The sequence below is a fragment of the Mauremys mutica genome, chromosome 2 (assembly GCF_020497125.1).
Source record: "Mauremys mutica isolate MM-2020 ecotype Southern chromosome 2, ASM2049712v1, whole genome shotgun sequence".
Lineage (NCBI taxonomy): Eukaryota > Metazoa > Chordata > Testudines > Geoemydidae > Mauremys > Mauremys mutica.
Window position 1 is genome coordinate 292,169,346 of NC_059073.1, and position 27,981 is coordinate 292,197,326.

Consider the following 27,981-nt stretch of genomic DNA (forward strand, 5'->3'; position numbering starts at 1 on the left):
TTAGTGAGGACAGATTCATCAGGCCCTTGAATTACAAAGCAGGGGGCACAAAATAAAAATGAAATTCAGCGTGGAAAAAAATGCACAGCAGGAGAAATCATCAGAACCTGCCCAAGGGGAGGGACAGATCAGGGAAGCCATCCCCTGGAGCAGAGCTAGATCCAATACCAGGAAGCAGCACATTAGACGAGTTTGCAAACAACTCCAGGAGAAGCCAGTGCGGAGTGGAGGTAAAATCATTGTAGCACAGAGGTGACAGGGACTCAGCCCTCTCTCTGCTGTTCTGCAGCAGCCCCTGGGGGAATGTTGTATTCAGCTCTGGCCCCTACATTAGCAGAAAGACATGGACAAGCTGGACAGAGACCAGCATCAGCGAGGCTCAGGGGACTGAGTTCTGCAGGCAAAGTGCTAAGCCCATATAGAGTGGCTATGTGAGGGCTGTCTGCAACTACCGAGGGGTGTGGACACCAAAAGGGGAAGAGGATTTCACTAATGGAACAACTACGCATACGGGATACATAGGCAGATTATCTTGGGAAAACTACAACGCCACCACACACCAGCCTGGGCAATAGTCTATTACCGGCGTCAGGAGAAGCTCAACGGCTTGAGTGTAAGATTAGACCAGGAACTCGAAGAAGAACTAGCTGCTTTGGCAGAAACTGACTTGATGGGCTCCTGTTTCTCTCAGACTTCCATGACCCAAGGGCTTCAGCAGCTCACCAGAGAGCGCAGCAGCCGCCCGTCCTGGGGAAAAGAGGAGAATGTTGCCAGACTCGGACGTTTCTGGAACCGCCGGGGCGGGGCAGGGCAGGGCAGGCAGTTGTCACCCGGGAGCACCTGGAATCTGTATTTTATTAGTTCCATTCTATACATGTTCTTCTCCATTACATTAGTAAAAGGCAGGCGGTAGGGAAGAGGCAAGGAGGTCACTGATGCTGCATGTGGTGGTATCTGCATAGCATGAGGAGATAGGGGCAGAGCGTTTAGCTTTGGGAATAGATTAGTAACAGCGAGCCGGTCTCCTCTTCCCCACAACTCAAGGACCAATCATTTGCGCTGTCTACTGCGGCCATCCAGGTAACACAGCTCAGTCTCTCAGGGCCTTTTCCAAAGCTCACTGCAGTCAATAGGACACTTTCCAGCAGCTTTCTATGAGCTCTGGATCGGACCAGGGCTGTGATTCTTTGGGCTGAAGCTGGACAAAGGTGCTTTCTGCTAAGCCCAGGAAGCCAGAGAGAAACAACACTTCCCCTGAGTGTATCTTGTCCAGGACAAACACTGAATTCAGACAGAGGACAGCACACTGCATGAAAGACCAGAATAAGCATCAGGTGCAGAATTATATTTACCTGTAACAAATACTCCATACATAAAAGCATACATACAAAAACACCAGCATAAAAATGATGTTGGGATGAAACCAAGGCAAAGATCATCACAAGGTAAAAACATACTTCAAACATGCAAAGTCCCCGTTTTAATGTACGAAACTCAACTGGATCTTTGGTAGTTTGGTTGGCTTCATAGTCCAACCAAAAATCTTTGAATGAAAAGGGAAAGAGACGTGTCTTTTACTGGTAGACCAAGGGTCTGATGTGCTTAAGAATCACTCTGGGCCTGTCTGGGACGAAGCACCCATTGCTCACCCACTGGCTAAACTGAAAGCTACAATTAACACAGTTAATACCAGAATTAAGTCACGTCTCCCAATGAATAAAGTATAAAAAATACTGCAGCTGATCTGTCTTTTATAGATTTCATTATACAATTGTTTCAAAAATATGATTTTATTTTCACAAATCTTCAATGACTGTTAAACTTCATTTCTTTCCAAACAGTGAATATATAAAAAGGCACTAAGAACTCAAACTACATAAAGACTCTGGATAAATGCTCTCACATCCCCCGTTTCTGAAGAATTGATGGATTTAGCATTGTACCAATGTTTTGTGCTGATAAAAAAAAAATCTGTACTGCAATGCACAAATCCTGCAGGAATATTTAACAGGCATCCACAAGAGGCCTGCATCCAATGGAAAGGTTAAAAGCATGTTATTACCATGGGTTTCCCACACCACCGCCTTGCACCTACCCATTGAGTAAGATCAACTGTGTCCCCTTTAACAGCAGTGCTCTCCAACATAACACTAACCAAGAAGCTAAAATGCCTTGCTCCCCCGGCATAGGAAAGATTGGGTTACACAGAGCTGAAACGCACAATGATGCCAATTTAACCAGAAGACAGGCAAAAGGTGAACTTGTTAACCTGAAAAGAAACCACAACGTTTAATTTCAACCTCCAAGTTCACGCACCTTCTGGCATCTTACTTCTTTAGGTTGCAAGGATGTGAATTTGTGTTTTGCCCAGTTGATCTCAGACATTCAGAGTCACACATAGAAATTGGCGACTTTACATGTGGGCTGCCGTATTGTTCCACCCTGCCATGGGCCTGCCGGCTAGTTACTAGCCAAACAGGGGACACAAAGCTGTCTGATCAATTTAAGAACTCATTCAGAACACGCGTATATTTTTCAATTAACACGTCTTTGGCATCAGCAGGCCTGGAGACCCTGCCGTTAAGGTGCCAACACAGTAAGCATCAGCAGGTGAGCACTGGGGAAATCCTGACTTATGGCATCATGGTGTTGAACTAAAATAAACGCACTGTAGGCTAATTAATGACAAAATGCAGTCAGTCATTCAGCTCAGGCAAACACTTTCCCACCTGCTCCCTCCCTGGGGCTTGTCACACGCGCTTTGCCCCAAAATGAACCCCAGACATGCCCCATTTAGTGCAACGTTCCTCATCAGGCCCCATATCACAGAAAGCCTCTTCGTGAAGCCAGTCAATGGTGAAAGGCTCCCACTCCCAGGGTAGCATGCCAGTGCCACAGCAGAGAGGACTAAGCCACTCCAAAGAGGCCTTCAGTGGGAACTTAGGTGGCATTACAGACACACTGGGGAAGAATTTAATCCCATGTAACTCCATCTGCTCCACAGGAGAGCTTCCACCAGGCCAGCGACAGCTGAAAGTGGACAGAGCAGTATCTCTCGATCAAGGAGGAGAGCCAACAATGCCTGGAGGATGTCCTGTCTAGTCAGAAGATGGTGGCAGCAAGACAGTATTGATGCAGCAGAATGTGCTAGGCACAGAGCAGCCTGCTTGGGATATAAAAATCCTCCCTCCCCATCTCATGGGGTCACATTAGAAGCTTGTCATGGGGCCAGAGGCTCTTCAGGGAGTATCAGGGCCTAGCTGGCCCATGACGACTCTGTGGGGAACACCTGGGAGCCTGAGGTGATCCAGGTGGGGCCCCTTTAACGGATTAGAAATGGAGCAGCTGTGTTAGGAGGAGACTACTACTGTATAACAGGAAGTCACCCAGGGAGGGGAGATGCTCTCTAGAGAAGCCCTGCAGCTGATGCAGCCTGGAGGAACCCACAAGAGGAGGACTAGGCCTCTCTGGGAATAAGCCCTGAATGAGCGCTTAGATTGACAGTGAGAGCCCCAAGAGAACTGTCCGAGTCCCAGGAGAAGGGGAGCTCCTGTCAGGAAGCTCCAGGAAGAGAGCTGGTGTTTGCCTCAAGAGCAGAGGCACCTGCAGTTTGAGCCTGGCTCCTGGGAAGGGAGCAGCAAGGGGAGGAGCACACTGACCAGGAGACACATACCCCATAGAGGGAGCAAGTAGAGACTGAGGCCCAGCATGGACGGGGTGAAGCAGCTGAGTCTGGGAAGGCCAGGGGGCTGCTGGCAGTTTTCTGATGAGAAGAGGCGAGAAGACACTGGCAATTCTGGTAAGAAGGAAATGGAGACCTGGGACTATTTCTTTAAGTTAGTTATTGGTTATTAATGAATGAAGCTCCCATGAATAAGGGATTATTGAAGGCAAAGTGAGTCAGGACTGATTTATAGAGTTAAAAAGGGGAAACTGAGGCCTGGCTCATGGGCCTGTGGCAAAGCTATACACATTTCTTGATATTCCAGTTAGCTTAGAATCTAAAAGCATCACATTTGAATGAAAGATCCTAAATCTTGGAAACTAGTACAAAAATTGAGGGGAATTATTAATCCATGGAGTAACTCCACTGAAGACAATAAAGTTACACCAGAGATAGATTGGCCCAGTCAAAATGTTTCCCCAATAGAAGAGTTTGGAAAATCCAACATCAAGACATAGTTGTGCACAGCAAGAGAAGCCTGCTTTTCTGTTGTTTGGGCGCATGCTGTGGGACTTGCCAGATGTCCAGGAATTCATCCAACAGGGCACAGCAGCCTCAGTTTTCCATTCATCTGTCCTATACATTTAATTTGCAGGATGCTACTTTAACTGTCCCAAATTTGGGGCATCCTGACATGCTGTCCTGGCTTCACTTCAATACACAAAGCTGTCGCATCATGACCTGATGATGCTACCATGTACTGATGTAACACTGCATCAAGACAAATGTCAGGCTACAATTTTATTGTGCCGGACAGATCTCACTGCAGTCTCGGTCACCTGACCGTTTTACCATCCGCAGAGAAAGCATACCTCTGCTGCAAGAGCTCATGTCAATTCCCCTTTACTTCTCTGATGTTTTTCCAACCTTTTCAAAAATCAGAAGTTAGACTCCTGAAGAAGTGGCAAGCTTTTCGAGTGCTGTGCATGCCGTAGTCCCAGGGGAGGTCAATGGGAAACACTGGTGCCCAGTATTCCTGAAAATGCAGCCCCCGTTAGGTGCCTACAGAATATATGGATTTAACTTTATGTTCCTGGGTTTGAAAGCCTCTCTTAAGTTGATGGAAACTGTAAGAATGATCCATGTAGAAAGTAATCACGTCACTGTCATCTTAGGGCTTCTGAAGAATAGAAAGGCTCTCTTCTGTACAGAAAACTAGCCTAAGGTAAATCAGCAATGGCTTTTACTTAGTCCCAATTGCATTAAGAAGAACCCTGGAAACTGACAGAAGACAAAGATGAGGAAGTCATTGCAGAAGTGTTTTAGACTTAATACCATTACATAAGCTAAAACAGGTAGAGCTTTAAGGGTGTAGCAACAACCCAATTTCTTCCCCGTACCTAAACAAGGTTACAACCGTACTAGGCAGTCAAGATGTAGAAGGTTTTCTTGATATCGTCTGCCTCTCAAAATTATACAGAGTCAATTCTGTATTTGAACTCAATTCTTAAACAGACCATTCAGTCAGAAATTGCAATTTCCTATCCATTTCTTTCCCAGAAAAGCACAATTGTAAAGAGAGGTGGAAAGCACCAGAATAGATGCTCCTTTCAGCGTAAAAGAGAATGATTGTGGTCCGAGGGGAAAGCGCACCAACACCGGGACCACTCGTGTGGTGCTACTCCAGCTCTTTCCAACACTCCTTTCTCCTCTGTGTCCGTGTGCACACGGGTGTGTACACGGACACACGCGCGCGTGCGTGCTGCGAAGAGGGGGCTGAGAGACAAGCGGTGGTTGTAATGCAGGGACAGCCAAGCTTTGAGAGGATGGAGGGCAGCACTGGTCATGAACCAGGAGCCCAAGAGCTGCAGCTGCTGCACACAAGCTCGCCATCATTTTTGTATACAAATAAAAAAGTGCACACAATAGATCTGACATGTTCTTTGGTGACTTGAACGTTCCTGTTGGTTAGACACTCCCAGCAATACAAACCTGCCACTGACGGGTTCAGTCCTCCCCTTGTAGGTCACAGGGCTCCAGGACACCCATGCCGTAGTGTATGCCAAGTGCCAAGGGTAGCAGAAACCAAGTAATTGAAGGCAGCCAGCTTAGGGAGCAGCCGTGTGCTTCCTGCTCCAACTCCCCTATTTAAAACAGGCTGTGCTTCGTGAGGGGATGTCTACACTGCGATTAAAAACCCGCAGCTGGCCCAGGCTGCAGGGCTATTTCACTGCAGTGTGGGCTTGGGCTGGACCCTGGGCTCTAGGACCCTGCAAGGTGGGAGGGTCCCAGAGCTCCCCAAGCACTGCAATTAAACAGCCCCACAGCCCGAGACCCACGAGCCCAAATCAGGCAGCATGGGCCAGCCGCGGGTGTCTAATTGCAGCACAGGCATAGTGAGAGCATTTGCAGGAGGCAGGTGATTGAATCTGCTGAAATGCAAAGCTAACATGTGGGGAGAGGGGGAACCCCCACTGGAGAGGCACAACAGGAGGGGAACCCCTAGAAAGCGGTAATGCCCAGAGACACAGGGCTGCTAGTGGACAGCAGGAGCTTGCAGTGTGATATGGAGGCAGAAGTTAGCCTATGTTCAGAATGCCCCTGACCAGGGAGATCTTAGTGCCTCTGCCAGCAGGCTCTGGTAAGGCTGCCTGCCGGAGACTACATTCAGTTCTGGGCACTGCGAGGTCAGAAAGGTGGTCTGCAAGTAGGCCAGAAGTTAGAGAAGAGCAGAGAAATGATTCTGGGGCTGGAGTGACTGGTATACAGGGGGAAAAATAAGAGTAGCTAGCGTGGCTAGATGAATAGCACTTGGGGAAGGCGGGTGTGATAATGGTCTATGAGTAATGGAGAGATAGAAACATCAAGGTGGAGGAATAGTTTAAGGTGTTTTTGGAAGGAGTAACGGGACACAAATGGGGAAGGGGCAGAGGGAAATTAGCTGAATCAGGGAACACTTTCAAATGGTGGGGAGAAGTGTCTTGCGAGTGCTGGAACAATAATTGATATCACTTGGGATATCCCTAAATACTGGACTAGACAAAAATCAAAACATACTTGGGGAACAACGCCACATTGGATGGGCACGCTGATTGAGAACGGTTTCCATCTAGTTTCTAGGGCCATGACCTTTTAGAGCCAAAGGCTTGTTTTGCAGGAAGAGCTGCATGTGTTTATCACATGATTAGAAAGCAAAAATAACCTCTGTGGTGCCTGACTGTCTCTTTCCATGGTGAAGCTAGACATTTGGGGAACTTCAGCAGCAAGAAACTCTCACCAAAAGCATTCATGGTTTATGCTCTGCCAAACGGGTTTTTTAAAAGCGCAAGCAAACATTAGGTATGTAAGGAATCCCTACCAGATCCCATCCTTGAGCAGCTTTCTGTCTTCGGACACCACGCCAAAGCATCCTCAAATTCTCCAAGCACAGTTCGGTTCTTATCAAAAGTCCCCTTCAGCCACTGCTGTGTGTCAATTCCCTACTAGTCACTTACGTCTGGTTTCACTGGACAGTGCCATTCTAGCTCAGAAAAAATGAAATTTTGAACCATCCAACCATGGATGGCTTTGCCTTTGGGTTTTTGGTTTTAAAATTGTCATCTTAGGGTCCTATCTTTTAATCTCACCAACACTGAGGAAAAAGGAATGACTAAGAATATTATCTAAAAATAAAAATGAACCATCATCTATGGGCATTTTTCCTTATATCAGGCAGTGGATGTTACTGAAAATGTAAAGAATTCCAGTGAAGTTTCAGGCCAACAGAACTATAGGGAAGGAGAACTGCATGCTGCAACCAGGTGAAGTTAACTGATGTCTTGAAGAGGAGGAGATCCCTCAGCCAGGTCAGTTTATGACTGTGCCACAGGGTCCTGTATTGAGCACAGAAAAATAGACTTTGGATCTCTCTTGTTTCAGTGGAAGTATGCATGGGAACAGAATGCCAGCTCTGTTTGATGTCCTATTCTTGACAAGCTAACATGCCCAGCCACCAGTACGGGATTTTAATTTACTTTCAATTATATTTAAAAAAAAAAGAGTGAAGAAAGAAACCTCTGGAGTCCATGAATGAATAGGGTTTTGCTACTGAAAGGGCTGAAGTATCAACCAAATGTTCCTTTGAAGGTCAGTTATAGTGGCCAGTATAGATATTATGGCATGGAATTCAGATACAAAAAATAAGTGTATTTATAATTGCCTGTATAATATATACAACCTGTACATTAGATATCTATACATCCATCCCACTAATTTCATAGAAAGTTTACTTTATCAGTTTAACTTGTTACTATCTCACCCTTCAAGGGTGACCAAAATCCACTCCCCATGCAAATAGCTACTGATGTTGAACTCAACCTGGCTGAGAATTTCCTGGTTATTGTAACCTTAAAGGGGAAATTCTAAGCAATAGAACAAATTTATTGTCACTTCACGTCTGAATTCACCGCCATCTGTTGGAGTCAATCCTGCTAGATGCTCAGAGCCCTGAACTCCCTAACAGCGTCAGTCCTGCAGGAGGTGCCCAAGCACCTTGCGAGGACAGATGCTAAAGGTGTTGGGGAGGTATATATGCACCATGGGGCCCTCCTCTGGGGAGCAGCAGGAAACCTGTCACGTCTACTTGTGCTGGACTGGGATTGAGATCGGCTTTTACTGAGTGAACAGTTGTGCTTGTGAAGGTTAAGGGGCTAGCAGCACTGGAAACGTGAATCCACGTAGCCCCAGGCCAGAGAGCACAAAGAGCCACAACAGGCGCTCTCACCACACACATGCACACGCACACACACACTAGCCCAATCAATAACTTTGCTAGAGGTAAAAATGTGGTTCCATCTCCTATTTCCCTCAGGTCCTAGGTTTTTCCTGAGCAAAGACTGCCAGCCATGCTGAATGGCAGGATTGGTTTTAGACCTAGACTGTCCACTAGGACAGCGCTAAATGCACCAACACTCGTGCCCTACTCTGCACTATGGGCTGAATTTGAACCAGAGTGCTAGAGGCGAAAGGCCAAGGTTACCGACTCCCCTCCTGCAAGGGGACAGCCCAGAGGTCACATCTGCAGAGTTCCCTCTGTGACGAATGAAGAGCAGCCCACGTTGGCCTTCGCTACAAAACAATCACGTCAGTATCGCAGCAGACAGCCTTCAGGTTCGGATTAGAAATGTTTCGACAACACCAACAATAGGTTTAAATTATTCACATTGTGGTAAACTTCATTTAAAAAAAAAAGTCTGAGTTACAATAGGAATATCATGTGCAAAACTGTAAACCCGCCATCGGGTCCCAGTGAGCTGTTACTGCTCAATGCAAGTTTCTTGCCTCAGCTTCGTTGCATCACTCCAGAGCGACGCCAGCAAAGAAAACACAAAACCAAAGAAAGTTCTAAGAAGTCAGAGGAAGGGACTCCGGTTCCATCACCCAACCCGGGTTTCCTCTCACACAGCACGCTCACCTGCACGAAGACACACACATGCCTTCACAGTAAGAGGGCACCAGCCACCATCACAAAATGGGCACCAGTGAAGCCATTGACAAGGCGGGAAAAATAATCACATCCCAATTCATCCTTGGAGCCTCTTTGAGACTGGAAGGTCAGGAAGACAGCAGCAAGCGTTGCTGCAATTGCTACATGGGGGTGAAAGAGAACAATAAAGCCCCTTTGAAAGGAGCTGTCTTCTCATCCTCCCTCCCGCAGCTGTGTCTCATGATGAATCCTGGTCCATGCTGCAGCCAAGAGCTTCAATGTCATTGCTTATGTCAGAGATCATTCGGTCCCACTCATCTCCCTCGGAAGGGGCAGACTGGTCATCCGAGCTCCCCGCGGCTCCATTCCCATTGGTCGTTGAATTGGAGGTAGTGCTCAGAGTCCGTCTGTACCTCCCGAAACTGTCTGTGATAATTCCCCGGCCATCCTTCACCCCGATGGTTTCTAGGAAGTTCTCAAAGTGTTGGCTGTCCTTTTCAGGAATGAACGGTCTAAGGCCTTCCCCAGAAAATAAAACAAGGAGGAAAAATTAGTCATTTGATACATTTAGCATGACAACGTTACACTGATCAAGACTATATTTGTGATGTTCTTATCAGGGAGAGCTTTGCCCAAGTAAAGACTTCAGGATTTGGTTGTAGGACACCAAGAAAGTCAAGATGTAGCAACTGAACTCATCCTATCTCCTCTCCCCCAATATCTGAGGCTCAAATAGCCGAGTTTTTTGTTTTAACCAAAACTCAAGTCACCCAAACTACTAGTGACCGTGTGTGATGGTGTCACGTCACCTCCTGTGCTACAGCAGCTTCCCCATCTCTAAAATGGGGTCACTTTCTTACTTCACAAACGGGTGGCGACACTTAATTAGCTCATGTTAGTAAAGCTCAAGGAGATCCTCAGACGCAAGGGATCAGAGGAGTGTAGAGCACTACTGAGTTAAAAAAAAGAGTCAAGAACAACTGCTCTGTATCTGACACAATGTACTCCCAAGCACAAGCTCTTCAGTTCTGCACAGTCTGCAGGAGAAGGCTCCCCTTTCAGTGCTGCCACCTCCTGCGGGTTCAGAGAGAGGTACTCCAGCGCCAATTATTTCCACCTTTGTCCCCATGCAGCTATTAAACATCTCTCCCAGCCTGACCAGCAGGATTTGGGGTATCCGGAGCAGCTCTGACCCCTGGCCAGCTGAAGAACACTTAACAGCATACCCCTGGTTATTGTTTAGACTGTATAGTGCCAGCCCCATAGAGTGTACAATCTAGTTTGAAACCAGACACAACAAGCAAATGCAAGAAACAGGAGGCAGGGAGAGGGAGAGAATACTAATGAGATTCGACAGACAAGGTGAGTGAGGTAGTATCTTTTACTGGACCAACTTCTGTTGGTGAAAGAGACAGAAGTTGGTCCGATAAAAGATATTACCTCACCAACCATGTGTGTCTAATATCCTGGGACCAACACCGTAAACTAATGAGATCATGCAATTACATGCTGTAGGCTCGTTATGGGGACAAACTTAATTGTTTTAAAGCAAAAATCAATTGTCTGTGACTGCCATTCGGCCTCTCCATCAGAGCTGATTTCTTGGTAGGTCTTCCAACCTGAGCTCATGGCAATATATTCCTTCTGTATAAAAGGAGGTCCCACCCTTTCACAGGGTTCAGTATTGAGTCCAACCATGACTCTATCCTAAGAGCCCTTCTACAACCACAGCTAGAGGACCTGAGACAAACAGGAACCAAAAGGCTGTTTAAAAGAGGATACAGAAAGCAAAGATCCCCCCAAATCACTAATCAAACAGCCCAATTCAGCACTGACTCAGAGGCAGTCCCAGTGGCGCCGGTGGAGTTGCAATGGGGTAGAAGTCAGCACTGAACCAGGTCTATGCATTTTAAGACCATTTCCAAAGCAGTTTCCCCAGCCAGGACCAGAGTTTGGGGTTGTTTACAGGTGAGTCTCATCTTACGCTGGGGTTAGGTTCCGCTGTCAGTGCGTCAAGTGAAAATCGCATAGAGTCAAAATTACATTGAGTGTAATGGCGGGCGGAATCGCCTGCACTACAGGTACAGTATTTAAATTGTTATTTTTCTCTTTTTTTTGTTTTTGCCAACCGCACAAAGCTGAATTCGTGCATGTTAAATGTACGTAAGATGAGACTCGCCTGTATTTCATAGACAAGAGTTAACAGCATCAGCCTGATCAGTGTGGGGGAATGCTCTGCTGTAGGCACTGGAGGAAGCAAATCTTGCAAGGAGGAACATATTGCCAAACTCCTGGGTCCTGGCAAGAGAAACCCCATTTTGTTCACCCATGAGTCACGATCCTGCAGTAAGCCTCCCAAGGAGCACGCTCAGGGCCTTAAGGCATCTCCGTAATTTGCAAGACTACTTGTGGATCCTGTGGAATGATTACAGGGCTCTCTGAGTTTTGTCTCACTGTTGGAGGGGAATCTGGCAGGTTACACAGAAAACTGTGTGGTGGGGTGGGGCGGGGGAGGAGGTAGACCTACTCATCACATACAGCCTCCAAAAAACTGCAATTTACAGTTAAAAGCAAACTGCTCTGGCAGCCTCCGTGCCTGTTTGTGCTTCTGAAGACTATTCACAGGAAAGAGATTTCACATTTTAGATGATTGCTGTGATTATGGTTAGGAGCAGAGAGGTTATTTTACCTCTGTACTTGGCACTGGTGCAACTGCAGCTGGAACACAGTGTCCAGATCTGGTGTCCACAATTCAAGAAGGATGTTGATAAATTGGAGAGGGGTCAGAGAAGAGACAAGAGATTGATTAAAGGATTGGAAAACCTGCCTTATAGTGTTAGACTCAAAGAGCTCAATCTATTTAGCTTCACAAGGAGAAGGTTGAGGGACGACTTGATCACAATCGTAAGTAGCTACATGGGGAACAAATATTTAATAATAGGCTCTTCAATCTAGCAGAGAAAGTTATAACAGTCCAATGGCTGGAAGCTGAAGCTAGACAAATTCACACCAGAGAGTAATTAACCATTGGAACATTTTACCAAAGGTCGTGGTAGATTCGCCATCACTGATCAGATTGGATGTACTGCTAAAAGCTCTGCTCTAGGAATATCGTGGGGAAGTTCTCTGGCCTGTGTTCTACAGAACGTCAGACTAGATGACCGTGATCTCTTCTGGCCTTGGAATCTAGGAATCTATTATCCTGCATTGATCCTTTTGGTAGAATCTGACGGTCAAGGCTAGGATCAAGAATCATACCCAAACTTCTCATGAAGAGTTAAGAACATAAGAACAGCCATACTGGGTCAGACCAATGGGTCATCTAGTCCAGTATCCTGTCTTCTGACAGTAGTCAGTACCAGAAGCTTCAGAAGGGATAAACAGAACAGGGCAATTATCAAGTGATCCATCCTATCATCCAGTCCCAACTTCTGGCAGCCAGATTTACAGACATGGAGAGCATGGGGTTGCATCCCTGGCCATGCTAATGGCCACGGATGGACCCATCTGCCATGAACTTATCTAAATCTTTTCTCAGCTGAGTTATACACCACATTTCCTGGCAACGAGTTCCACAGGTTGACTGTGTGTTGTATGAAGTACTTCCTTTTGTTTATTTTAAACGTGCTGCCTATTAATTTCATTGGGTAATCCTGGTTCTTGTATTACTGGAAGGGATAAATAACTTTTATAATAACCATTCACTTTTTCCACGCTACTCGTGATTTTATATGCCTCTATCATATCCCCCCTTAATTGTCTCTTTTCTAAGCTGAACAGTCCCAGTCTTATTAATCTCTCCTGATATGGAAGCTGTTCCATACCCCTAATCATTTCTCTCCATCATAGAAGCAGAGACATGGCATGACAGGGTAGGACTTCACCTAAAATATCTCCTCCTTAACACTTTGGTAGGCTTAGGGTTTAACTACCTTATTTCACAGAATCATAGAATATTAGGGTTGGAAGAGACCTCAAGAGGTCATCTAGTCCAACCCCCTGTTGTGACGTTATGAGTGTTAAATAATATTTCGTTGAAAGGTGACAGGGCCAGAAAGAGTTAATTAACTCAGACTGACCTGACCCATGGGTGAACTGTAGAAACTGGTTAGGAAGATATGCAAATGACTAGAGCTTTGAAATGCAAGTCTGCATTGTTAGAGATCTCAAGGGTAGATGTTTGCTCAGGTCTTGTGATGTAAGCAAACAAGTCTTGTCTATTGCTATAACTTTAATTCAAAGATCAAAAAAGGAATATTAACATTTGTGATGATACTTGAGTGAAATAGTATTATTGTCTCTGTCTCTTTGAAGGCTGTGGTAACCTGTATCTGAACTGTTTAATGGATAAGTTACCCTGTGTTAATCGCCAGGATGAAGTAAGATTTTCAGGAATCATCATCATATCTGACAGGTGTGTCTGGACGGAGGCCTGAGCCTGGGTACTTTAAGGGAACTGTGTTGTTTGGACTTCTGAGTAACCAGTGAGGTACTACAGAAGCTGTTTTGTGCTGGTTGGTAAATCTAAGTATTGGAATAATCACCGGCGTTTGGGGTTTGTCTGCCCCGTTTTGTTTGCAGTTCACCCTGATTGAGTGACCTCAGCTAGCTCCCACAGGCAGCATCGTCACACCTGTTCAAAGCAGGACCAACACCAACTAAATCATCCCAGCCAGGGCTTTGTCAAACCTGACCTTAAAAACCTCTAAGGAAGGGAGGTGGTGGAATTTCCTAGGTAACCCATTCCAGTGCTTCACCACCCTCCTAGTGAAATAGTGTTTCCTAATATCCAACCTAGACCTCCCCCACTGCAACTTGAGACCACTGCTCCTGGTTCTGTCATCCGCCACCACTGAGAACAGCCTAACGCCATCCTCCCAATCTATCAACGTAATCAATTATTGTTAAACTATCTTTAATAAATATCTAATTTATGGAACTAATTATATCCAAACTGTAGGAAGCTTCTTGTTCTTCTTCACTTTGGCAGAGCAACAACACGCAGTAGAGCTGTCTGATCTCCGGAGGGTTTTTCCATCGGCGTTGGCATGCACTGCCATGGAATACATGCCCTTCTCCTTAAGTATTAATGTTTTCCTTGTACCGGTAGTTCTCAGTGAGGCAGTATTGCACAGAGGAAACAACATGGGCTCCCTCTGGTGGCCAACATAACGCATTTGCAGTCCCATGGATGTGGAAGGAACACCAGTCACATGTTTGCTAATGAGAATTCATTAAAAAGAGTGGAGATAAAGCCCAAAGGATTGCTCAGCACTGAGACACATTGTGCAGCTTTATAGATCTTAATACGTTAACAGCATCAACATGCAGATTAAAGCACATTGAGGAAAAGGTTCTGAGCTGCTTCTAGGAACATCTGTCGCCGTTCACTTCCCCGTTCCATGAGCAGGGCTGCTGTCTTGCTGTGGGACTACAGTACAGCATTATGCTTCCCACCAGGAGCCTAAGCATCACTGCCCGTAAGACTGAGGCCACAGATGTCATTTTAAAGCAATGGAAATCAAGACTTGCAGAGGTGCTACGCTATATGTTAGGAACATGGGTTGTTTTTCTTTTAATAGCTCATTTAATCCAGGTAAAACTAAACCCATGCTAAAAACAGAACTTTCCTTACAATTCCCACTGTTCGGAGGGAGCAGAGTCCAATGGCGCATTGTTCAAACGGCAGGGTGGCAGCTTCCTGTCTGATTGTTAATTATTCTTTAAAACACTTCTTTGTAAGTATTAGTACATAGGCTTATTTGCCAGCCTGAGACAGAATTTTGGGTTTGACGTTTTGATACTCTTATATCTTATACTAATAAGTGTGAAGATCAATGAACAAAGACTGTGTGTTGCATTTCCCACAACCAGATGGGGCTTTTAGTACAATGGGAAAAGATAAAGGGATACAGCTGAAGTGTTGCTGGGCATGGTGGGAATGTAATATATGAGCACACACTTGAAGACCCCCTCAACACCTTATCTTTCTGTCCGTGTGATGAGAACCAGGGAAGAGGGTGAAGGGAAGGCCCTCTAACAGTAATTAGATGTAGGCATTAGAAACGTCTAACACTGAAGGGTTCATGGGGGGTGGGATAGCTCAGTGGTTTGAGCACTGGCCTGCTAAACCCAGGGTTGTGAGCTCAATCCTTGAGGGGGCCATTTAGGGATCTGGGGCAAAAATCTGTCTGGGGATTGGTCCTGCTTTGAGCAGGGGGTTGGACTAGATGACCTCCTGAGGTCCCTTCCAACCCTGAGATTCTATGATTTAAACTAAGTCTGTTTAACCTAGAAGATAAAGGTCCTAGCTCTGAGCAAAAGGGCCCAGCCCTGGTCCTTTTCAAGTCAATGGGGACAGCAGCAGGCCTGTTGAGTTCCAATCCTACTGGTGTTGTACCTTGTTGCAAGGCTGTCTCTCTCCCTAACCCTGCTGTCATACCATAGGAAAGATGATCCAGTGGACTGGGCAGTAGCCTAGGGCTTTGGTGACATAGGCCTTGTCTACACTACAAGACTATTTCGAATCAACTTAGTTCGAATTTGTGGATTCGACCTTATGAAGTCGAATTTGTGTATCCATACTAAATACACTAATTCGAATTTCTGAGTCCACATTCACGGGGCCAGCGTCGACTTTGGAAGCGGTGCACTGTGGGAAGCTATCCCACAGTTCCCGCAGTTCCCGCTGCCCATTGGAATGCTGGGTAGAGCTCGCAATGCCTGCTGGGGGAAAAATGTGTCGAGGGTGGTTTTGGGTAACTGTCATCATTCAACCGTCACTCACAAACGCCCTCCCTCCCTGAAAGCGCCGGCGGGAAATCTGTTCGCGCACTTTTCTGGTCAGTGACAGCGCGGACGCCACAGCACTGCGAGCATGGAGCCCGCTGCGATCATCGCTGCACTTATGGCCGTTGTCAACTCCTCGCACCTTATCGTCCACCTCTGCAACAGTCAGCTGCTGAGAAATCGGGCGAGGAGGCTCCGGCAGCGCGGTGAGGAGAGTGGCGCAGACCTCTCAGAAAGCAGGGTACGCCGGGCAGTGGAGATCATGGTGGCAATGGGTCAAGTTCATGCTGTGGAACGGAGATTCTGGGCCCGGGAAACAAGCACGGACTGGTGGGACCGCATAGTGCTGCAGGTCTGGGATGACACAGAGTGGCTGCGAAACTTCAGGATGCGTAAGGGCACTTTCCTTGAACTGTGTGACTTGCTGTCCCCTGCCCTGAAGCGCCAGGACACCCGGATGCGAGCAGCCCTGAGTGTGCAGAAGCGAGTGGCCATAGCCCTCTGGAAACTTGCCACGCCAGACAGCTACCGGTCAGTAGCGAACCACTTTGGCGTGGGCAAATCTACCGTGGGGGTTGCTGTGATGCAAGTAGCCCACGCAATCGTTGAGCAACTGCTCTCAAAGGTGGTGACCCTGGGAAACGTCCAGGTTGTCATAGACGGCTTCGCCGCGATGGGATTCCCAAACTGCGGTGGGGCTATAGATGGGACTCACATCCCTATCCTGGCACCGGCCCACCAGGCCAGCGATTACATTAACCGAAAGGGCTACTTTTCCATGGTGCTGCAAGGACTGGTGGACCATAGGGGACGTTTTACCAACATCAACGTCGGGTGGGCGGGCAAGGTTCATGACGCGCGTGTGTTCAGGAGCTCTGGTCTCTTTAGACTCCTCCAGGCAGGTACTTTCTTCCCGGACCACAAAATAACGGTTGGGGATGTGCAGATGCCTACAGTGATCCTCGGGGACCCAGCCTACCCGCTAATGCCCTGGCTCATGAAGCCCTATACAGGCGCCCTGGACAGAGAGAAGGAACTCTTCAACTACCGGCTGAGCAAGTGCAGAATGGTGGTGGAGTGTGCTTTCGGACGTCTCAAGGGGAGATGGCGGAGCTTACTCACTCGCTCGGACATCAGCGAAAAGAATATCCCTGTAGTTATTGCTGCATGCTGTGTGCTGCACAATCTGTGTGAGAGCAAGGGTGAGGCCTTTTTGTCCGGATGGGAGGTTGAGGCAAATCGCCTGGTTTACGCTCAGCCAGACACCCGTGCCGAGAGAATATCCCAGCGGGAAGCGCTCTGTATCCGGGAGGCTTTGAAAGCAAGTTTCCTCGGAGATCAGGGTAACCTATGACTCTCCACTTGCTTTCAAGAGAAACTGACCCTGGGCCTGTGTCAGTTTGTGTCGATTTGGATCTGCGGCTACATGCCGCGTTCTCCAAGTTTCCCCCACTTCCAAAGAACGTTTTTAAGCAAATTAATTGTTACACTCATTATTAATAAATCTTTCTTTTACTTTGCATTTCTGTTCTGGTGTTGAGACATGGACGCATACTGTGCTGGGCACGGTGTGCACTGATGTACAGACCGCTTCCTCCATAGAGGACTGACATCCTCCTGCTCCTACATAGGTCTCTGGGGTGGGGGACGGATGACAGTGGTTCTGCATGAAGGGGAGGGTTTGCAGGAAGGGGCGAGTGGTGCCTTCTTTGCATAGGGGTTTGGATGACGGCAGTGGGCTGCGGGTTTCTGCGTGGGAAGGGGTGATGGGTGTGGGAGAAGGGTGACTATCTGTCCGTGGATGAGGGCTCTTGTTGGGGCTCAGGGCAGCGGATAGGCTCGTGGATCCGTTGCAAGTGCATCATAAGGGCAGCCTGCCTTCACAGTAATGGCGTGGCAGGCGCTAGGACCCTGGACAAGCATACACATTACGAAATGATCAGGGGCAGCATACACAACACAGAATGACCCTGGTGCCTACTGACTGCAGTGTGTGTGTGCCCCGCAGTTGATCCTTTCCCCAAGTCTGTACCCTGGTACTGTAGGCTATACCGTGCAAGTATGAAACCCCTGTCCACCCCATACACCGAAAAATCCTCTGACAGGAAAGACATGATGGAAACAGTGATTAACAGCAAACATCTTTTATTAATCTAATAAACAGTGGGGGGATGAACCTTGGATTTGGGACTGGCTGAGCCTATAAGGGAAGCACTTCTACAAATTTCTAACGTGAGAAGTGCGGGGTACACGGCCGCTCTGCTCTGGTTCAGTGACAGTTCTCACGGCCTCTACCACCCCTCCGTCTTGTACTTTTGGGTGAGGGGGGGCCAGGACTTCTTGGCTGGGGAGGGCGATTGCAGAGACACTGCAGGGGGGCCCTGTCCTCCAGCCTGCGGTCCTGCAGGACATCAACAAGGCGACGAAGCGTGTCCGTTTGTTCCTTCATGAGACCAAGCAGTGTTTGGGTGGTCTGCTGGTCTTCCTGCCGCCACCTATCCTCACGTTCCATGAGTGTGCAATGCTGCTCACATAGGGTCTCCCTCCAGTGTTTCTGCTCTGCAGCCTCTGCTCGGGAGCAGGCCATCAGTTCAGCGAACATGTCGTCCCTAGTCTTCTTCTTTCGCCGTCTAATCATTGCCAGTCTCTGCGAGGGGGATGCCGGGGCAGTCCGGGAAGGAGCCGAAGCTGTGTGATGGGGAAAGTTAGTGATTTCCTTGTACAGATACATTTTGGCGAACAGTGAACACCGTTTAGTCAATTTCTATGAAGAAGACCGTACCGGACAACAAGTGTCACGTGGTCTCCAGAGAAGCACAACATTTTGGCCTACGCTCTGATTGGCTGCGCCATTGCACAGGAGAGCGGAGAAGTCGGGAGAGATAGCAGAATCCCTCTAGCAGAGAGTCCTGGTAAGCCTTACAGTACATTATGCTTATCAGTTAACGGATAGCTGTGCCGTCGTGCTAAAGGCAATCTGGAAATCAGTTTGCAGCCACTCCCGACACTGCAGGGGAAAGATCAATGTATGCTTTTCCTGTGTGGCCTACAGCACGTGGCTGCTAAGCGAGGGGCTTTGTTATGCAAAGTATAAGTAAACCATTAAGAACAGTAACTATTCGCTAATTGCCCTAATTAGATGCAGCACTTCAGTAACGAGATTACCCTGAGGCGTGTCTCTCGAGTGCAGAAAGAAAGGATGTTAAGGGAAGCACTTCACCGACCGGGACCCTACGCGGCCATGCTGGTAGAGGCGATGGTTCCCCTGTATCTGAGGATGTCGTGGCGTGGAAGAGTGAGCTTCACCGGAGGACCAAATAAGGCACCTCTTCCTCGAAACCTCCTGCGGAGGGTATTTGAGGAACTGTTTGAAGCATTTGTGGAATTGTCCATGGAGGACTATTGTTCCATCCCAATCTGTGTAGACCTACTGTTCGTTTAGTTTCCCTTTAAAAACTTTTAGATATAGTATTTATAGATAGAATTTATATTTTTGGTATACATGTTTTCGAGCAAATAAATATTTTCTTGTTTATACGACTTACCGCCTGATCCTTCCCCTGACTCTGAGTTCGGGTTCACGGCCGGTGAGGGTTGGTAGGGGATCTCTGTGAGGGTGAGGAACAGATCCTGGCTGTCAGGGAAAGCGGCATTGTGTTCGCTGTCGCCTGCGCCTTCCTCCACGGACCCTTCGTCGTCTTGCCCATCGGCGAACATCGAGTAGGAACTGTCCTGGCTCACTATGCCATCCACTGAGTCCACGGTCACTGGTGGGACAGTGGTGGCAGACCCACCGAGAATGGCATGCAGTGCCTCGTAGAAGCGGCATGTCTGGGGCTGGGCTCCGGAGCGTCCGTTTGCCGCTCTGACTTTTTGATAGCCTTGCCTCAGGTCCTTGACTTTCACGCGGCACTGCATCGCATCCCGGCTGTATCCTTTCTGTGTCATGGCTTGGGAGACCTTCTCGAAGGTCTTTGCATTACGCTTGTTGGAGCGCAGCTCCGACAGCACAGACTCCTCGCCCCACACAGCGATCAGATCCTGGACTTCCCGGTCTGTCCATGCTGGGGATCTCTTTCTATTCTTGCATTGGGCTGACTCCTCTGCTGGAGAGCTCTGCATCGTTGCAGGTGCCGCGGAGCTCGCCCCGATGTCAAAGCAAGAAATGAGATTCTAACTGTCCAGACAGGAAAAGGATTTCAAATTTTCCCGGGTCATTTCCTGTGTGGCTGCTCAGAACATCCAAGCTCGGACTGCTGTCCAGAGCGTCAACAGAGTGGTGCACTGTGGGATAGCTCCCGGAGCTACTAAGTTCGATTTGCATCCACACCTAGCCTAATTCGAGCTAGCAAGTGCGAATTTAGCGTTACTCCACCTGTCAGGGTGGAGTACCAAATTCGAACTAAGGAGCCCCCTAGTTCGAATTAAATGGCTTCCTGGTGTGGACGGTTGAGCGATTAGTTCGAATTAACGCTGCTAAATTCGATTTAAGATCCTAGTGTAGACCAGGCCTTAGGTTCCATTCCCTGCTCTGACACAGACTTCTTAAGTGACCGTGGGCAAGCCACTTAGGCCCAGATCCTCAAAAGCTATTTAGGTGCCTAACGGCCATTGATTTCAACATAAGTCAGGGGCCTAAGTACCAGTGAGGATCTTAATAATAATTGGAGATATACCAATCTCCTAGAACTGGAAGGGACCTTGAAAGGTCATTGAGTCCAGCCCCCTGCCTTCACTAGCAGGACCAATTTTTGCCCCAGATCCCTAAGTGGCCTCCTCAAGGATTGAACTCACAACCCTGGGTTTAACAGGCCAATTCTCAAACCACTGAGCTATCCCTCCCCCCTGGCCTTTAGCATCTCTGTTCTCAGTTCCCCGTGTGAACAACAGCCCTGCCTCATGGGGGATGCAAGGGTAAGTAGGTTAAACATTGTAAGGCCCACATACTATGGTCATGCAGGCCATACAAGAACCTCAGGTAGATCAATCACTACATTTTCAGCACAGGGCTCAGACCTGCAGCCCATACTCATTTTAGTTCCACTGATATTAAATTAATCCACAAGGGGATATTATACCCTCTTCAGCAACCCACAGACCACTTCTGGCAATACGTTCCCAGACTGTCTGGAACTCCTCAGGAATCTTTACTGCCTTTATCCATAGGGGCGTTTATGCTACATTCAAGGACTTGAGTGGTATATATAGTGGCCTGCCAGTCCCCACCCACTCCCATTTTCATGGGTGCTGGGTATTCATACCATATCTAGTAATTTGTAATCATGTTGATAGAGTAATTCTTGCCTTTTTTCTGGTGCAAAGAAAAGACAGACCTCCAAAACAAAGACAGACCTCCAATTGAATATTTCCCACGGGGGATTGGACTGGTAATGAGCTACAGAGCATTTCACTAATTTGACTCTGACCTAGATCAGTAGTAGCTTAAGTCATTACCATCCAGGGCTGTTCAGTGGGCTGCATGAGGGGTATCCGTTCAGAAAATGGGCATCCACATCACAACCACCACCGGCCTACCTTCGTCCTCTTGCTGGGCACGTTTCAGAGAAACCAACATGGCTTTTGGAGACCGAACTGCCCCGTCTCTAGAGATCAGAATTGAGGAACTTTGGTGGGAAGCTGCCACTTCCTGTGCTGTACCAGTTCTGTGGTTTGACCTACCAGACACTTTTTGTGACCTCTAAATTCATTCATAAAACATACATCTCACGTACACGAAGACACAACTAAAGAGAGCTCAGCCACATAACGATGGGGTATCTAGTAAAGGCTATGGTGAAGGGATAGTCTTCAATGATCAAAGTATGCAGCTGGTGGTAGCTGTCTGTCTCGCTATCACATATTTATGTGGCCAAACTGTTCTCTCCAACTCCTTGTTTGCACTACAAAATGTTTTATAACATTCAGACCACAGGAGTAGTCAGATAGCAACAGTAAGCAGGATCTGGCCTACAGTGATGCTGTCCAAACAATATCACTCCCAAAGTTGTAGAGGAGTCAGTAGGTTTGCTAACATCCAAGTTAAATGCAAATGAGTTGCAAACATTGATTAAACAGAGGCAAGAGGTGCTGGGGATTAGGAGTCAAACCATTTTTTTTCTAATTGATTTCACTTCTGGGCACGTTACGGACAAAGGTAACAGAATGAAATGAGGTTGGAACCCAGCAATAGAGAACAAATGTCACTCCTTTCTTTCTCGGGTGTACTAGGCATTGCATTCCTGTAAATGTATCCTCCAAATCTGACCCATTTTAATGTATTTGTTTTTATTTATAATGCCCAGAAGCCCAGACCCTCAAAAGATCCTTGGGCTCTAAACTTCCACAGAACCTAGGATAAGTCTCTTTGCGTAGGGTTAAAAACAGTGTCACATAATACACTGAACCAACAGCTGCTCCTCATCTCAGACCCAGAAAATAGCTACTCAGAGATGGACTAGAGACCCAAACACCAAACCCAAAAGCTGGGCAGAGATGGGCCTTGCAGAATCTACAAATTAAGGCTATGGCAGATGTTGAGGGGGAAGAGAAAGTTACTTACCTTATAGTAACTGGAGGTTTTTCAAAATGTGTGGTTCCTATCTGTATTCCACTGAGTACGCACGTGCCCAGAGCTGGAGGATTCTGAAAGCAGCATCCATTGGTTCACATGTGTGCCCTGGCTCACCTCACGCCTCTGACCAGGGAGATAAAGGGCAGGGCGGACCGACTGCCTCCCCAGTAGCTTATTCACCGCGAATCAGAGAAGATCCAAAACAGAGGGAAAGCAGGGTGGGTTGTGGAATACACACAGGGACCACAAATCTCAAAGAACTTCCAGTTACAATAAGGTAAACTAAGGTCAATTGCAAGTTTAAACTAGTTTAAGTGGTGAATTCTCTGTCCCTTGAAGTCTTTAAACCATGATCTGAGGATTTCAGTAACTCAGCCAGAGGTTAGGGGTCTATTACAGGTGTGGGTGAGGTTCTGTGGCCTGCAATGTGCAAGAGGTCAAACTAGATGATCACAGTGATCCCCTCTGGCCTTAAAGTCTATGAGTAAGTAACTGTCTCTTCTTCAAGTGCTGGCCAAAGAATCATAGAATATCAGGGTTGGAAGGGACCTCAGGAGGTATCAGTCCAACCCCCTCTCAAAGCAGGACCTAACCCCCAACTAAATCATCCCAGCCAGGGCTTTGTCAAGCCTGACCCTAAAAACCTACAAGGAAGGAGATTCCACCACCTCCCTAGGGAACCCATTCCAGTGCTTCACCACCCTACTGGTGAAAAAGTTTTTCCTAATATCCCAACTTAAACCTCCCCCTCTGCAATTTGAGACCATTACTCCTTGTTCTGTCATCTCGTACCACTGAACAGTCTAGATCCATCCTCTTTGGAACCCCCTTTCAGGTACAGTCAAAACTCGCAATAACGCGCCCCGCCATAAGGCGAAAACGCATAGAACGCGATCATAAGTTGGCTCCCCTTTAAGGCCTAATGCCAGTGGTCCCCAACGCCATGGCACCTGCCGGGACATTGATGTGCCCCCCACCTAGTGCCCAGCAGGGGAGAGAAGCTGCGGCCCCGCGCCTGCCGGGGACACACCTCCGAGGCTGCGGGCCCCGGTGCTCACTGTCCCCGGCAGGCGCGGGGCACTAAGCACTAGGGGCACTATGAGGCGCACATCAATGCACCGCGTTGGGGACCACTGACTTAAACTGACCGGCTTGAAACCCCGCTATACCGCGACCCCGCATTTATCGCCATGGAATTTTTTGGACCGCAAACATCAAGTTATAGCGGGGTTTCACTGTAGCTGAAAGCAGCTATCAACTCCCTGCTCATTCTTCTCTTCTGCAGACTAAATAATCCCAGTTCCCTCAGCCTCTCCTCATAAGTCATGTGCACCAGCCCCCTAATCATTTTTTTGCCATCCACTGGACTCTTTCCAATTTTTCCACATCCTTCTTGTAGTGGGGGGGCCCCCAAAAACTGGACACAGTACTCCAGATGAGGCCTCACCAATGCCAAATAGAGGGGAATGATCCCATCCCTCGATCTGCTGGCAATGCCCCTACTTATACAGCCCAAAATGCCGTTAGCCTTCTTGGCAACAAGGGCACACTGTTGACTCATATCCAGCTTCCTGTCAACTGTAACCCCTAGGTCCTTTTCTGCAGAACTACTCAGTCCCTAGTCTGAAGCAGTGCATGGGAGCCTTCCGTCCTAAGTGCAGGACTCTGCACTTGTCCTTGTTGAACCTCAGATTTCTTTTGGCCTATTCCGCTAATTTCTCTAGGTCCCTCTGTATCTTATCCCTACCTTCCAGCGTATCTACCACTCCTCCCAGTTTAGTGTCATCTGCAAACTTCCCGAGGGTGCAATCCACGCCATCCTCCAGATCATTAATGAAGATATTGAACAAAAACGGCCCCAGGACCGACCCTTGGGGCGCACCGCTTCATACCGGCTGCCAACTAGACGTGGAGCCGTTGATCACTACCTGTTGAGCCCAATGATCTAGCCAGCTTTCTATCCACCTTATAGACCATTCATCCAGCCCATACTACTTTAACTTGCTGGCAAGAATACTGTGCGAGACCATATCAAAAGCTTTGCTAAAGTCCAGAAATAGCACATCCACTGCTTTCCCCTCATCCACAGAGCCAGTTATCTCATCATAGAAGGCAATTAGGTTAGTCAGGCATGACTTGCCCTTGGTGAATCCATGCTGACTGTTCCTGATCACTTTCCTCTACTCTAAGTGCTTCAAGATTGGTCCCTGGAAAAATCATGGAGCAGGTCCTCAAGGAATCAAGGTGAGGCTGACAAGCCTGTAGTTCCCCAGATCCTCCTCCTTCCCTTTTTTAAAGATGGGCACTACTTTAGCCTTTTTCCAGTCATCCAGGACCTCGCCTGATTGCCAGGAGTTTTCAAAGATACTGGCCAACGGCTCTGCAATCACATCCGCCAACTCCTTTAGCACCCTCGGATACAGTGCATTTGGCCCCATGGACTTGTGCTCTTCCAGCTTTTCTAAATAGTCCTGAACCACTTTTCTCCACAGAGGGCTGGTCACCTCCCCTTCATACTGTGCTGCCAGTCTGGGACCAACCGACACTGCTTTCAAAATTCTCCAGCCTCGGGTGCATGGAGCAAATGTGTACTCACCCTGGAGTCTGTGTAGGGACCAGCACTTGAAAAAGGGAGTGTTTAACTACATAGAGTTTAGAGGCAGAAGGAACTGCCGGATCATCTAGCCTGACCTCCTGTATTGACTGCCCCTCACACAACTCTCTGCCGGCAGCTTGTATACCAAGCGGCTCCCACTTCTGCACCTCCACTGACTGCAGCTGGGACAGTATCAGTCTCAGACATGACCCAGCCTGCTCAGGGCTTTATGGGTCAAAAACTCTTTCCCCATCTGTGACGTTATTGACATGAACTGGGACATCATGGTTGCAACAAAGGTCCTGTAGTGGCACCAAATCTTTTATAAAGGGGGTCAAATAAGGTGTGTAAGACAAGGTTAGGGTTTGCTGGTTATGATTATGCTGTCTGCATGTGTGTATCGTTTTTGTAGTTGAACTTATGAATATTGGATCTATACTGTCTGTATTTCAAATTTGTACTGTGCTTCTGGGGAACACCCCAGACAAGTTGGTGTCAGCACTGCCTAGCTTGCTTGATGGCCCATTAAGGACCATCAGCTATACAAATGACCCACTGAGAGAAGGCAGATACGCCTTGGGACTCAAGATATGCAGGGACATGCCTACAGAGAACTCTGAGGTTTTTCCATGCTACGTGATGGACAGCTTGTCTTTGGGACAAAGAAAGCAGAGACCACATGGCAAGAGAGACTATAAAAAGCTGCTCAGCTCCTCCATCTGGTCTTCAATCTTGCTTCTTACCTCTGGAGGAACTTTGCAACAAACGGAAACTCTACACAAAAGGACTGATGACCCATCCCAGCTGTGGATGTACTCCAGAGACTTCATTTGAACCTGCAGTTTATTCTATCACTGCTACAAGACTGAACCAAGAACTTTGCCATTACTGTATGTAATTGAGTCCATTTAACCAATTCTAGCTCTCCTCTATATCTTTTTCCTTTTATGAATAATCCTTTAGAATGTAAAGGATTGGCAACAGTGTGATTTGTGGGTAAGATCTGATCTGTATATTGATCTGGGTCTGGGGCTTGGTCCTCTGGGATTGAGAGAACCTTTTTTCTTTTACTGGGGTATTATTTTCATAACCATTCATCCCCACAACGAATGGCACTGGTGGTGATACTGGGAAACTGGAGTGTCTAAGGGAATTGCTTGTATGACGTGTGGTTAGCCAGTGGGGTAAAACCAAAGTCCTCTCTGTCTGGCTGGTTTGGTTTGCCTTAGAGGTGGAAAAACCCCAACCTTGGGCTGTAACTGCCCTGTTTAAGCAATTGGTCCTAAATTGGCACTTTCAGCTGGGTCTCACCAGAACCAGCATCGTTACACCATCAGCCTCCACCTGGAACTCAGCAGGCAGCCACTGTGAATCCCAGAGCGTTGGTGTCATGGGCTCTCCAAAGATACACGGCTGGATAAGCTGCTGCTGAACTCTGCGCCAGCTTCAGTTTCTAGATGGATTTAAAGGCACAGAACCACACAGAGGCAGGGCAAAGTCCTTGGATTCTAAATATCTAGCTTTAAAAAAAAAAAAAAACAAACCTCCTTCACACTACCAAGACATTTTTAGATGCTATTTCTGTTGGACCAACGGGAGGGAGGTTATGGTCTTTCACTTCCCCTGTTTGTTCATTAGCAGAACCAAGGTTATTCCTAGAGCTACGCAGACATTAATGAAAACGACGCACACTAACGTGACAAGGGCATGACATGGCCCAGACAGGCTCAAAGGGCTCTGTCAGGTTAAAAAGGCATTTTTAAAAACAAGGAGACAGATCTTCAGCTGATGTCACTGGAGCCCTACTCCAACGATTTTAATGACGCTAAAGTGGGGGTTCTCAAACGGGGTCAGGACCCCTCAGGGGGTCACGAGGTTATTACATGGGGGGGTCGCGAGCTGTCAGCCTCCACTACAAATCCCACTTTGCCTCCAACATTTATAATGGTGTTAAATATATTAAAAAGGGGCGGGAGGGGAGTCGCACTCAGAGGCTTGCTGTGTGAAAGGGATCACCAGTGCAAAAGTTTGAGAACCACTGTGCTAAGACAATCTACAGCAGCTGAGGAAGGACTTTAAATGTCTGATTAACAACACTCTCTTGGACTATTAACATTGAAAAAAAATTGACAATGGAGTTTGCTATTCATTATTTATTTCTGCATTTCTTTTAGCTTGGATACTGAATTAAGTCGTCCGTTCACTTTCCAGTGAAGGATGGTGCCGTGTTTCGGTTGAAGACAATGCAAGGGGAGGGCTGAACGTAAGCCACCTTCCAATGGAATTTTAAAAACATTTCACAGAAACGTTGCTCAGGACGAGCCATTCCCAAGGCCTCATTTTAATAGGGACAGGCTGATCTGCATGTGGCCCTGCTGCCCTCGACAGAACCGCATCAGAACTGTTCAAATGTGTGTCACAGGCCCTGTACTGCTACCAGCAAAACATCCCACCCATAGTTCACATGGTGGAGACCCGTACCACCATGGAGCTGGAGGAACTAAGCTTGTTCACCACTTTTTCCAGAGAACTGCTGGGGGGCCAGCGTGTGCAGCATAGGGTCATCACCAGCTGCCTACAGACTTCTCCCATTGCCCTGCTGATCAATGGGGAAAGCAAGAGCAAGACAAGTTCACATTGAACTTTGAAGAGTACTGATGTCAGTGACTATTACTCAAGCAAAGTGAGCAAGAGCCACAAAGCGCTTGCAGCTTTACTGTACAGTTTGGCATATCAAACCCGAGTCTTGGGAGAAGGAAGGTTGTATCCTCCAGAATCCGCTCCCTTAGGATCCTGCATCAGTTCCAACTATACTTCTCAGAAGGTCTGAGCATGATTCCCTTGGGCTTGACAGCAACACCAGAGGCAACTTGCCCCAAGGGGTTCAGGATGAGAGA

General features: G+C 47.6%; 1 protein-coding gene across 5 annotated transcripts in view; it reads right to left on the reverse strand.

The window, feature by feature from the left end:
• Window positions 1-256: 256 nt before the first annotated feature.
• CCM2 (CCM2 scaffold protein) overlaps window positions 257-27,981 on the reverse strand; it is a 95,089-nt gene continuing 67,364 nt past the window's right edge. For 3 of the 5 annotated variants that reach the window (XM_045003805.1, XM_045003807.1, XM_045003808.1), the window contains exon 10: window positions 856-9,647. In XM_045003805.1, the coding sequence (XP_044859740.1) occupies window positions 9,367-9,647 (281 nt within the window). In that variant the 3' untranslated portion in view covers window positions 856-9,366. Of the gene's footprint in view, window positions 748-855; window positions 9,648-11,817; window positions 11,867-27,981 lie in introns of those variants that run through there. The other 2 variants (XM_045003810.1, XM_045003809.1) reach the window with 2 other exon arrangements.